Source organism: Pinus tabuliformis, chromosome Q, assembly GCF_031772625.1.
Source record: "Pinus tabuliformis cultivar Carrire ecotype Pingquan chromosome Q, CPIR1, whole genome shotgun sequence".
NCBI classification, from domain to species: domain Eukaryota; kingdom Viridiplantae; phylum Streptophyta; class Pinopsida; order Pinales; family Pinaceae; genus Pinus; species Pinus tabuliformis.
In genome coordinates, this window is record NC_142296.1 from 659,719,692 (window position 1) to 659,732,989 (window position 13,298).

General features: G+C 39.2%; 1 protein-coding gene and 1 pseudogene across 2 annotated transcripts; both read right to left on the reverse strand.

Moving 5' to 3' along the window:
• Window positions 1-1,275: 1,275 nt before the first annotated feature.
• LOC149221256 (granule-bound starch synthase 1, chloroplastic/amyloplastic-like) lies at window positions 1,276-5,962 on the reverse strand. Its single transcript, XM_089385059.1, has 6 exons — window positions 5,708-5,962; window positions 5,371-5,547; window positions 4,868-5,059; window positions 2,428-2,514; window positions 2,140-2,268; window positions 1,276-1,670 (listed from the first exon to the last, which is right to left on the reverse strand). Exons 1-6 carry the CDS (start codon window positions 5,912-5,914, stop codon window positions 1,554-1,556), a joined length of 909 nt encoding a protein of 302 aa, XP_089241185.1. The 5' UTR covers window positions 5,915-5,962; the 3' UTR covers window positions 1,276-1,553.
• A 43-nt stretch (window positions 5,963-6,005) lies between these two features.
• Window positions 6,006-12,916, reverse strand: LOC149221257 (granule-bound starch synthase 1, chloroplastic/amyloplastic-like; annotated as a pseudogene). Its single transcript, XR_016249359.1, has 8 exons — window positions 12,761-12,916; window positions 9,475-9,895; window positions 9,109-9,189; window positions 8,891-8,989; window positions 8,659-8,748; window positions 6,498-6,561; window positions 6,284-6,384; window positions 6,006-6,163 (listed from the first exon to the last, which is right to left on the reverse strand). The product of XR_016249359.1 is annotated as a granule-bound starch synthase 1, chloroplastic/amyloplastic-like (transcript).
• Between the last annotated feature and the right edge of the window lie 382 nt (window positions 12,917-13,298).

Here is a 13,298-nt window from a genome sequence, read left to right on the forward strand (position 1 = left end):
TTCACGCAGAAAAATCCACACGCAGAGCTTCTGCTCTCCACGCAGCTCTGACAGCGTTTGCAGAGGGTTTGGCGGCTGAGACAGCCAGCACCTTCACGCAGAGACAATCCGATTTCCCTCAGAGAACACACGCAGAGACTACACGCCAACGTGCTCTGGGTCACAGCCTTCCTTTGTCTCTTACGCGCAGTCCTTCTCAAAGAATATCGCAGAGAACAGCTTCACACTTCTGTCTTTATCACGCAGTCGCACTCACACGCAGAAGACACCCAGCAACTTCATGCCTTTCCCTCTTACGCAGAGGCTTAACAGCAGGTCTGTCTTTTTCTTACGCAGGGCAGGTTGCTCGCTCAGCCACACATTCAGCCATGCTCAGCTACACACTCAGCCACGCATTGATCGCTGAAATTATTTTTTTTTCCTCAGGCAGATTCACGCTCACGCTCTGATACCACTTGTAGGTGAAATAGAAGAAAAAAAGAGGAAATAACTACACACATTCAGTTAATATTGACCAAGAAAACACCATAACTAACTGGAAACAAACACACAAATAGACACAGGATTTACGTGGTAAAACCTCGACAATGTGTCAAGGAAACATCCACAGGGCAAGGGATTGGAATGTATTATTCAGGAATGATTCTCTTCAATTACATTTCATGGGCATTCACTATTTTTATATCATCACCTCCGTTACAACAATTCGGTATAAAACTAAATAATTACATTTTACTCAAAATTACTAATGCGTTGTCAAACTAACAAAGTTTATCAATGTCCAGGTCAAAATTTATTTGCTACCTTTTTATCGATCAACATCACCCAAACCGTTTTGACCACACGAGTGCTTTTGCTTCAATAGTTATTTTCCTAGGCTACTAGCCACTTTTTATCAATCAACTTCAAGCACGAACATTTAGACCCCACAAATCGAGAAACGAGCTGATTGAAAAGGTCAACGTACAGCGTGGGCACACTCTTTCCCAACTTTAGAGTCCCAAGTAACAAATCGAAGGCCAAGCCTTTCTAAAATAAGATAGAAGACTCATTGGCAAATCAATTTCTTTTGAAAAAACGTTGCATGATGTGACTAAATTGAGGCTTCAAACAACGAGAACAATTTCTCCATGGTGATCTTGCTGTCTTCAATAGGAAAGCGAGATGCTATAACTTTAGGGCTTAAAAGGAAACATTGATCTGAATAAAGCACATCCAACGTCATTTTCTTAGAATCATGCCATTTTCACAGGTGAAGAAACGCAAACTCATAACTGATGAAACTGCCTTCTAAAGCACAAGAAAGTATGTAATTATCACGTACATCCGATTTATATATGTCGGATACCATTTACTTCGCAGAAATTCAGCCTGACCCTTCCAACAAAGAGCTGAGCTAGTAGTCCATTATAAAGCTTTGAATCAAAGGTAAACTTAAAAAGGGGTACAAAAGACTTGCATTTCTTCCCATGCATTTTTTTGGATGTTTACAAAAGAAATTGGGTAAGTAGACGAGTTTATTATTTCATATCTACACATTCAGCGAGAAATTCTCAAGGGGTGGCCACATTTTCTTTTGCCAAAGGACCAATTTCATCTCCCTCTTCGCCAGGTTCACTCCCTGCAACTTGCAGACTCAGCAAAACTTCCTCCCACTGCCGCGACGGGCCCTGCTTTCAAGATAAATAAAGCATAAATGAGATAAGCGCCATAAATAAACATAAGTCATGCCAAAATCTCACTGTTCATTAGGCTTTAAATGATTGGCATAATAGAAGTACAAAATGGAGTAAAGTAATATTGTTTTAGGCAAGAGTATGCAAACAACCCATTATAAACATTACATAATAATTTATAAACCGTCTACATGTGCTCAATTAGTAAAGTAATATTGTTTTAGGCAAGAGTATGCAAACAACCCATTATAAACATTACATAATAATTTATAAACCGTCTACATGTGCTCAATTTAGATGCAGCCGATAACAAGTTTTGACATGGAGACTTCAATGCATAAATATTTTCGGCCCAATAACATAAAAGACCAAACATGCCCAGTAAAGCAGGAATCACGAGTCCCAAAGACAAAAGGGAGAGAATAGAAAACAAGTTCGTTCAAAATTCGGTGTGATGCATTACCTTCCATGAAAAATCTTGGCCCATGCAGTTCTGCACCATAGTTGTGAAAGCAGGTGTCCCATACACTTTTAGAGCTCTTTTCACGGTTGTCGCAATAGCAGCGACATCCTCAGGATCTACTTCTTCGCACTACAGAATACCATGAGTCAATTCTTACTAAACGATATGTTCATTCTCCCATTTATCACTAAAATCACGAAGAAGCTTTTACAACTATTTCAAAAGGGAAAATAAATGATCAGACACTAGTAGATTGTTCTGCGAATGATGCATCTTTTGAGCACTTACATCAACATGAAAATCACCCATCTGGAACCCTGTTATTCCCTCTTGCACTGTATCCACTAATCCACCTGTAGATGCAACTATAGGTACCTGTGCATGACAAGTTCAAAGAGAGATCTTAACAAGAATATTATTGCATATGTTCATATTTGAAAAATATCTTCCATCAGCCCATTAACACACAGCTCTCCTTGCTTGCTTGCATAGACATCATCTTGTGTCAAATTATTCAAACGTAAATCTTATATTTTGCATCTCTCGGTCAGGCTGTGGCTTAGTGATTAAGGCAAGGGGCCACCATACAAACAGTCCAGATTCAAACCTAGGCTTGTGCGTTGTAAGGGAAGCTGTCTGTGGCTTAGTGATTAGGGCAAGGGACCACCATGCAAACAGTCCAGATTCAAACCTAGGGTGCGGTGTGAGGGAAGTTGTTTGACCTCCAATAGTTGGTTGTCCTACCTTTATATGCCAATGTGGATGTGGTTATCCAGTTATATGTCAATGTGGATGCTGTTATCCAGTTAATAAACAGACTACGGGACTATTCGCCGCCTGAATGTACTATTAATCTGCAATACATTAGATGGATATATGTCTATATATAAATAATAATAAAAAAGGATATTCTGTCAATGCTGATCGCTCAACAGCACAGGATTTATGAAAATGTTATTCCAGTAAGACGAGATTATATGGACCCGTGAATTGTCCAACAAAACTACAATGCATAGAGGATAAACATCTTCCACCTGAATGAAAGCGGAACAGATGAGAAATTGTGGCTTATCTGCTTGTGCAATGTTTTTTTTATCAGTGATCACTGATGCAGCAACTAACTCTGGATTTTGGTATCCGTGATATTAGTAGGCCAAAAACTGTCACCAGAAAGGCGGCCTCCGTTTTTAGGGGACATAGTGATGCCCGGTGCCCACCTTTTACCGAGAACGGTGAGAAGTTAGAACAAAGGACCATCAAAATATTGTCAATGATGAATATTACGTTGACATCGCTGACATAAATATACTGGTACATCACTAACAACAGAAACACCAGTGTATCTATTGGACTACACACTACACCTCTGGGAATGGATGAGACTAATCAAGGTAATGTTGCTGTTTTGAAAGTTTACCAATGCCTATGGATTTTATTGTAATGGTAAAACTTTTACATTATCAGAAACTTAGTCCAAATTCAATTCCCAATAACCGCCACCTTGGGAACATGGAACAACCCACCCACTCAAGGTGATGTTGCTGGTTTAGAAGTTTACTGATGCCAGCCACACTGCCCATGATCTTTCAAGGTGATGTTGCTGGTTTCTAATGCCTGCCATGCTGCCCATGGTCTTTCCAGTATCAACATTTGTCACTTTTTTGGAGAGAAAATGTCACAGTTATTAGTCATAAGATACTGCCCATGGTCCCTTTTGATCTACAGCATGGTTACAGGTGAGCCAATAAACAAGGAGAATGAGGATGATGATGGTGGTGCAGAGTGAGTAACAGATACAGGTATGCAGAGTGTGACATAAGAAAAGTTGATGAACCATGTACGAATATTCTAGAGAACATGCAGATACAGCGGCTGGCAGGATGATGATGGTGGTGCAGAGTGAGTAACAGATACAGGTATGCAGAGTGTGACATAAGAGAAGTTGATGAACCATGTACGAGTATTCTAGAAAAAAGGCAGATACAGCGGCTGGCAACCCATGTATTCTGGTGGATGATGATTTTTTTCATATGGACTTCAACCAATATTTATGTTTGCACACGGCTGGCAACCCCCCATGTATTCTGGTGGATGATGATTTTTTCATATGGACTTCAACCAATATCTATGTTTGCACGCAACCAATATCTATGTTTGCACGCGGCTGGCAACCCATATATTCTGGTGGATGATGATTTTTTCATATGGACTTCAACCAATATTTATGTTTGCACGTACAAGACCAGCCATGTATTCTGGTGAATGATGATTTTTTCATATGGACTTCAACCAATTATTTATGTTTGCAGAGAGAATCGAGAAGGAAGAAGCCCAAAGATCCCGGAAAACTGAAGTTGAAGAGAAAGGACGCTAAAGGCAAGAATGGACAAATGACTAGTTTAATGAATATTTCTCATAAGAGAGATTTTAGGAGATAGTTAGGGAGATATTATTAGAGATAGTTGAAGAAATAGCTAAAAAATAATTTACACAGCATGCTCAGGTGTCCCTTTCTTTTGCTTTGGGGAATTGCAGCATGCTCAGGTGTCCCTTTCTTTTGCTTTGGGGAATTACAGCATGCTCAGGTGTCCCTTTCCTTTGCTTTGGGAAAGTGTGTGTTTTTGTTCTGAAGCCGCCTTGATGGCATCACCTTTGATTGAAGAAATATGGCAGTACTAAGAATTGCAGAAATGCAAGAAAGATAAAGGCAAGGGATTTCTTTTCATACCGTGCCATAGCGCATGGCGTGTAACTGGATGAGACCGCAAGGCTCAAATCTGCTAGGAACCAACATGAAATCAGCTCCAGCTGTTATCATATGAGCAAGTGGCACGTTAAACTTTGCTACTCCCCTGACGTTGTCTGGATATTTCTCTTCAAGCTCTTCAAGCTGCTTCTCCAAGTACTTTTTACCGGTGCCCTGGACCACAAAAATAAAACACAACAAACTTGTAACAGTGAGTAACAAGTGCGACACAATAAAATTACTGCAAATGAACTACTAACAGTAGCGGAAACATTGAGGGCATTGATATTGAGTAAGCCAAATGTCCGATGGCCAAGTGCATCAGGCCACGGGATTATCCTCTGTGCGGGATAAGTATCAACAGTTAACTTGAAGATAAACCCTGGCACATCATATCTAGGGTCCGGTAATTGTTCTGTGACAATTGACCTAATCTGCATCTCTAATTAGGGAGAATGGGGCACATTATAGAATGCCGAACTTACTAGGATAATTAACTGCACGTTTTCATCTGCAATTAGAGGGACAGCTTCAGCAAGAATATCTGGACCTTTCTGCTCTTCAAGTCTTCCAATAAATCCTATAACAGGAATATCTGGATCCACGGTCAGCCCAACTTCAGCTTGTAGAGCTTCCTTCAGACTAGGCTTGGCATCTACAACCTGCAGTAGCCCACGTCTGTTTAATAGAATTTATATTAGATAATAAAGAGGTTATAATGCAATTGTAAGCATTCAAAGACCTCTTGAACTATGAAAAAATCATGGTGGAACAAATTCATTAATGAAAAAGGCATTAGATTTAGATTTTCATGTTTCTTACAGTCGTTGCATCATAGTTCACTTCGAGATATTTGTCCGTTGAAGGGTCCCATTCTTGGATATCCATTCCATTCACAATTCCTGTAATGCCAACTTTGCGAACAATAGATTCCAATTCAACTCCCTTGTCCGGTCCAGCTATAAGCTCCTTTGCATAATATGGACTCACTGTAAAAACCCTGTCAGATTCTAGTATTCCAGCTTTCATCCAATTTATTTTTCTTCCCTTCACGGTTTGGCATACCTGCACGAATTAAGAGTTTTTGAGATATCTGATCATTCGAAAAAATTCACCTTTAAAACATTTTAGCACGGATAGATGAGTAGTAGGTGGGGAAAATGTTTACCCATCTATAAAATCAAATGAGCTCTTGAACGAATCGGGAAGATTAAGAAGAGAGAAGTCTGAGAAAGCAAATCTCCCTTGATAGGCTATATTGTGTATGCAATATGCTACCTGAATTCATAAATTGCATCCGATTTCAGTCTAAAATCGTCCAGAAAGTAAGCGGTATATTGTTAAATTCTACACTTATTGAATGACATTGAAAGGAAGATAGAATTGCGAAATACATACCTTGGCATTTGTGAAAGAACCGGCAGGCTTGTAGATACTCTTCAAGTAACAAGGAAGAAGAGATGTATGCCAATCATTGGCAATGAAGACAACATCCTCCCCTGTACAGTTACAAATATTTGTTAGAATCATGGAACTATCATACGTGAAATTTCCAAGAAATTTCCCAATAAGAAGACAAATTGTTTCATAGACGACATATTAGAGAACCTACCATAAGGTCCACTAAAGTGTTCACTGCTTGAGAGATTAAGAATCCTTGGAGCTTCAATAGCTGCCTGTAAAATTAACATCAAAATAAACTATTAGTTTTTTCTTCCTGTCCTCAGCAACGGCAATTGGAAGTTAGAAAGATGGTATGACGGGAGCAGCGTTCCCTAGAAAGATGGAAATTTATACAGTAAAAAATGTTAAAACATGATGCAGGTAAAAAAATGTTTGGAAAAAACTGCAAGAAAGCAACCACAGCTGCATTAATTAACCAAAAGACTCAAGCTTGAAGTCATGAAAGATAACTGAGGCAAGCTAGATATTGTTAGCTGACAGGGGTTTTCAAAACTGCACTGCTACATGACAAATTTTAGAATGAATATCATTATTTTGAATGGTACCACCAAATTAGCTATGATCAGAAGAAGCATGGGTCCGTGGAAATGGTGCCCTCTAAAATATCATTTGGTTTTTTCTTGCTAATCGTCAGGTCTTACTACCATAGTCGAACACTCTTTAATTATGTGAAAATATCTTATGCTCAGGAAGGAACTAAAATGTTTAAAAACGACAAAACAAAGGTACTTATGCTTGTAGATATAACTATTTACAGTTCTACATATTTTGCTAGCAAAAAGTAGAAAAGGTGTCAAAAGCCAGGATACTTATCTAAGAACAAACTTATTCGAGGAATTATAGTAAAGAAGGTACAAATTTGGAAGCAGAAAAAGAGCTTTCTACTGTTGCATCACTGAATGCCCGTGAACCAGAACCAGGAAAAAATGATTCTCAAGAATTGGAAATAATGAGGCACTACATGATAGAATCTATCAACTAGTGGAAACTTTGAACTCAGCTCAAGTGAGATTTTGCAGACAATAAATTTTTTGCATATACGTTGAAGGATATCCATACATAACAAGTTTGAAAGTAACGAAAACTAGGTTGAAAATATGCCAGAAATTTTGAACTGTTACACTCCCATCAAATCAAAATAACAGATGTCCGATAAAATAGGACGAAAACAGCCCTATAATTAAAATAAGGGCATGTCATAATATCATGCAATAAATCAAATACAGGCATGATAGTTAAACATGTATAAAGCATAGAGATCGTGCCCTGCAAAATGGAAAAAGAAGGACCAAAGAAAATAAGTTATAACGAATGAGTAGGTTACAAAAATCAGTAACAAGAGCATTGCTCATACATGAAAATGTCAGATTTGGAGTTTCTTTTGGAAAAGAATGAGTTGAAATCCCAGTAAATGGAGATGGATTACTAGCATTCCAGGGCCTTAGTGAGGTAGGCTGGAAGTTCTCAGAAGTCAAAAGGTCAACAGAGAAAATGCCAAGGACTGATATATAAAAGTTCATCAGTAAGAATAGCCATCAATTAAAGCTAAGCCCGTGGAATCAGAGTATCCTATCAATAATGTTTCCAGGCATATAGACAAGTGCCAAAGCTGAAATCTGAAAACAAGTACCGATCTATATAAGGTGCGTGAACAGCACAGTTCATAAGCAACATCAGTTACGGTAGAGTAAATTAAACCTCAAAGACAGCACAAGGGACTTTGCAAGAAACTGAAATTTTGTTTTTAGTTCACTTCAAAATTCTTTGCACAAGAATCCCGATATGCTTGCGGTGGAAACTAAAAGCTATAACCCGGTCACTGGAATTTGACTACCATCTATTGTCGTGTTCCTGTCAAATAATTGACGTGGCATAGTAGCTCATGTATGTAAATCATCATACTATGTAAGATCAAATGTGCAGCCTTGGGCCAATTTCAATGCACCGCTGATCCTTGCAAACCTGCAGGACCTACATGACCTCGGTTGATTTTGTGGGACCTGTAGCACCTTCACTGACTTGATTGCGAAGGTGCCCCCACATTATTTGATAGTAAATAGTATAGATCATTAGACATCAACCAACGTCACTATAACAGAACCTTTTTGAGATATTTGCCTAAAACTCTGCTCTTGCATAACAACAATGCATGACATTTTGCTTGCATGTGTATTGCTTTCCCTGCTAAATATGCTAAAAACACCACATTCAGCACACACTATATAATAGAATAAAGATTTAATCATACAGCTAACAAAGTAGCGAAAAAAAGGATAGATACGAAGATGGTAAGAAAGTCATGACTATACCTGACATAAGAGGCTAAAACGAAGTTCATTGTCTTGGTAGTCCACCCCAGTTTGAGGACCATAAATCTTTCCGCCTGTTTTTCCCCAAACCTGAAAATGCCAATACAGTAAGATTTTTCACTGAAAATCTGTGCAGGCATCATTGCATATTTGATTAAACTAAATTTCAATTAATTCACTTGGTTTTGCACTGTATAGATTTGGAAAGTAATTAAATATGGCAAGTAGCAACCTTTTCAAGGAAGGATGGGTGATCTACAAAAACACGATCAACTCCCCTCTTGTAAACATGGAAGAATCGCACAGTTTCAGTTCTATCACCTACTTTTACCTGTAATGCCAATCAACCCCAGCTTATCAAACCTGATCCAACTTCATCATCAACTAAAAAGTACTCAGGATTCTCCAACCAAACAATGAAAACATTTAGATCAAGATGGAATTCCATACATCAACCGATACGTTGGTATCCCATGAGTCCTTATACTGATCATAGCGTGGGGATACTGTCATAACCCGATGACCACGTGCCTGCAACAAGACCAAGTATTTTAATAGTACATAACAAACAACATCATTCCAGGGCTTCAGTCGTTCCCTGGCCAACTTATTCTAGAACGATTCCAATTGTGTGACACTGCAGCGAATTGTCTTGCTTTGTACAATACTACAAAGTGCTACATTTTTCACTCGTAGCACCAGGAATAAATAATCATTCCTGGAAACTTAGAATGAGTCTAATGTTTTAGGGACAAGAAAATAAAAAGTACCAAAAAAACAACTTCATAAGAAATTCTAATTGGTAATGAGGCTTACAGCCAGCGCAGGTGGCAATCCTCCTAGAACATCACCAAGACCTCCAGTTTTACTCCAGGGGGCCACTTCAGCTGCTACAAAAACCAGATTCATCCCACCGCTACAAGTGACCACTCCCTTGGGACCCTTGGAACCACCACTAAGTGCCTTCCTCAACACTTGCTTGAAATTTGCCTCTGCATGGCTCTGAAGCCGTCCCAAGTCTGTGCTTCTAATCGACCGCAGGCCCTGGTAGTAGGCAATTTGACCTAGTGAGCTGGTAGCATTACTGCTCCTCTATTCTTTGAGGGCAATGCAGTCCCCGAAGAACGACTTCTGGCAGAATTAGTAATGCCAGACTGGCAGGCTACAAAGTGCTGAGCAGCAGCAGAGGCCATTTTATATGCTGTCTCTCCAAAAAGAAGATACTACAATCCTACGCCTGAAAAAATGGCCACAAATTCTGTTAAGATTTATACAAGACAACTGAACTAGCAGACATTTTACCATTAATAGCCTCTGTAGCATGTTTCTGAGAATTCCTTTATTAGTTTTCTTTTGCAGGTGCTCCAAAACTATTCAAACATAATGGTGTTAAGAAATATCATGATAACAAAATATGTACGTTTTTGTCACTTAGTCTACAGTATCATGAGTTAGTACTGGGATTTCTATAAAAATGTTCCATATACTGTATCATTCCCGACTATACATAAAGCAGAGGTAGTTTCAGTCGCAGTAAGGGAAAAGACATCTCTCTACACTTCAAGCAATTGCCGATCGGTGTTCAGTAGAAACCAAAACTCCTACTTTCTTACAAAGCCGCGTTCTAATAATAATGAGGTGCCACAGCTTCAGAAAGTAGAAATAGGGTCAGGTATTACTCAGTCAAGTTTGCAAAGCATGGAATTGTTCTTAACAATTCTATATAAAAGAGATAAAGAAACACAAAATTTGAAACAATTATATTTGGTATATTTAGCTACAGAATTAGATCAAATGTACCAACTCATTAATACAAACATCAGCTTGATGCAGTGAAGACTCAAAACCTGGTTGAAGGACATATGTAAAACTTTTGGGATTTGGCACCTATAGTTCTCATCTAAACCTCCAAAAGCTTTAATGGTCCACTTTAGTTACTAAAAAAATTAATTCTAAAGCATCTGAGCTTCCAAGAATTTATGAGTTTGATAAAACTCGCTTGGTCAATATGTGAGTGTCTAAGCATTAGGAATTTTAAATGTTTGTCTTGCCGGTTGTAATAACTCATTACTGGCAAAGCTCTGACCACCAATGTTTAGAAGGTCAGAGGTCTGTCCCTAAAAATTAATTTGCTCTATTTTTAGCACCAAATCTTCCAGTTGGCTACCCAAAGGGTTTATAAGTTAATGCTAACAATCTATGATATTTCCGTCAACAGGAGCGTTCGGGGTCTATGAAAGTGGGGTGTAGCTCGTCCATCTACCAGGATTCGTATCTCCACGGTGACATTTTCGCCTTTGTCGGTCGGTAGCCTTTGCCGTTAAATCCGCCCCCACACATGGCCTCCCACCCATTCATAGGTGGTAGATTTCAACACTTGGTTGAGAAGAAACCTTAAAAATTTCCCAAGTAACTGATCATCTGCGAGGGTAGATCCTCATCTATGACAACTTTCCAGGTTAAAAGTGCCCGGGATTACAAGTGTTAAATACTCTTTGTGATTGCTTATTAGGCTTATAACAAACTCAACTTCATGAGCAGTTGACTGCATAAAAGCTCTCTGTCCCTAACAAATTATCTCCTCTCTTCAGGATATCGGGTCCTAAAATTCTAGATTTCAAGAAGGAATCTTAGAGCGAAGAGGCAAACTACTACTCGCTAAGCATTCAACCTTTCTGAAATTTTTATATTTTTATTTTATGGAATCACTTTACCAACATAATTTTTGAAAACCAGGCCTCGGGAAAAGACCTCAAGTATAGACCAGATCAGTAGCCCAATTTGAAAACACAACTGTTCCATAAGGCCATACTTTCTTTTTTTCAGCTATTCACCACCTTGGCATCGACCAACTTCAACCATCTGACACTCCAGAGTGTATCTTTGTCAATTACTTACTGGCTCAGTTCATAAAAATCTGAGCTTGCAAAATGTGAGGTCCTTGAGGTTAATTACTCACTGACTTGTTTCCAGCCTCTTAAAAGAATTATTTTCCTCCAAATTAGATTGGATTCAGCAGTGTTTCTACCTACATCGTCATATCGTCAATGCCGTAGCTCCTGAATGCCAGATCTTTTTACAGCTTAGATCTTTGCCTTCAACGACCTAAAGTGTTACTTCCTAAGAATCGACGGTCAAAAAACTCAAATATTCCTTTGCAAATCAGCTCTTCTAAATCTAAACTTTGAAATCATTAACCGATGCTAAATGATTTTCAGTTTAGCGCCTTCCTCTGTCCTTGAGCAACTAAAGCTTCCGGAAATTTACTTCGAATTATCGCCATCTTATTCCTATGGAACCTACATTTTGAAACTTCAATTTTTAGCCACAATATAATACCTCTTCCTCGACACTAAAGCTCCTTAGAACTGAATTTTTTAACCTGATAGCACACTGTCTGAAAACCTAGCTCTAAATCTTTGAAAAACTTAGGTTCTCCTGAGATCTCAGTTCCAGCAGGTTAAATATTAGCTTAAAATCACCTAATAGCCAAACTCTTCGCCTATTTACCGACCAGATTAGCTCCCAATCCTAAATTTCCCTCCTGACCACCTCAAACTCGGCATCTTAGTTTTCAAGAGAGAGTATCGGAGTGGCTAGAACGTTAGAAAGAAGAATTGGTCACAATACTGCCGTAAGGTTTAAAAGATCAAAAAATAATTTGCCTGGAGCAGCACAGAATTATGTAAAAATCTTCCTCCCATGAATAATCTTAAAATCTCAGTTATTTTATCACCAACTAGCTAAAATCCTCGGCACTTAAAGTTGCGAGGAAAGATAGAAGGTCTTAGACATAAAGGACTCTTTTCACTTGTGCAAGGCCGCTTGAGACTCCAGAATATAAAACACAAAAACACACATGAACAATAGAAACAACGGCTTCATACAAATAATACTAAAGAACTCTTCGCTTCAGAAGAAAATGTTACAAATGTTTGAATTCCAGATGAAGTTTACTTACAAATTCGATTCTTGAACTTCAAAGAGAGCTATTAGCTTCAAGAAACGTCTAACGAAAGGCCACTACTATCACTATTTAAATAAAACCTTTAATCACCAGAAGCCAGAAATTTCAGTAAGCAAACTTTCAGAAACGGCCTACCTCGCACTCGACGGTGCCGGGGAGTGAGACAGTTAAGCTCCACGAAATCGCTGAGCCAGTTCAAGTCCGAGTTTGAGTATCGGAGGACCGCTACTTATGCTCAGAAGCCACCAGCATGGCCACATTTGCCACGTGGAGGTCAGGCACATGACAAAATTTTAATTGAGCGAACATTCGCTTGCCAGCTGGCTTTGGGATCTGGTTTTATTTTGCAAGGGGAGCGGAGGACGTTGGGCCGGCCGACGTGGAATTGACGGTCCGCAATTTGCGACGATGAACAAATGGGTCAGGGCAACTTAGCCACGGCCAAAAAACCATTTGTCTTTCTATCGATGGGTGACGATGTAAAAGGTGAGATAGTGACGGTTCACATCGATTAAGGCGCGCCGAGGGAGCAAAGCTGTGGCACGGAGGTGAAATGAAATGACGGGTGGGGCCAGAGTAAAGACTCCCTGCCAAAGCATATTTCTGGGACGTTGAAAATGTGTTGGTGTGTAACATGGGGCCTCCTCTCCTGGTGTGATTTGTGAATTTTTTG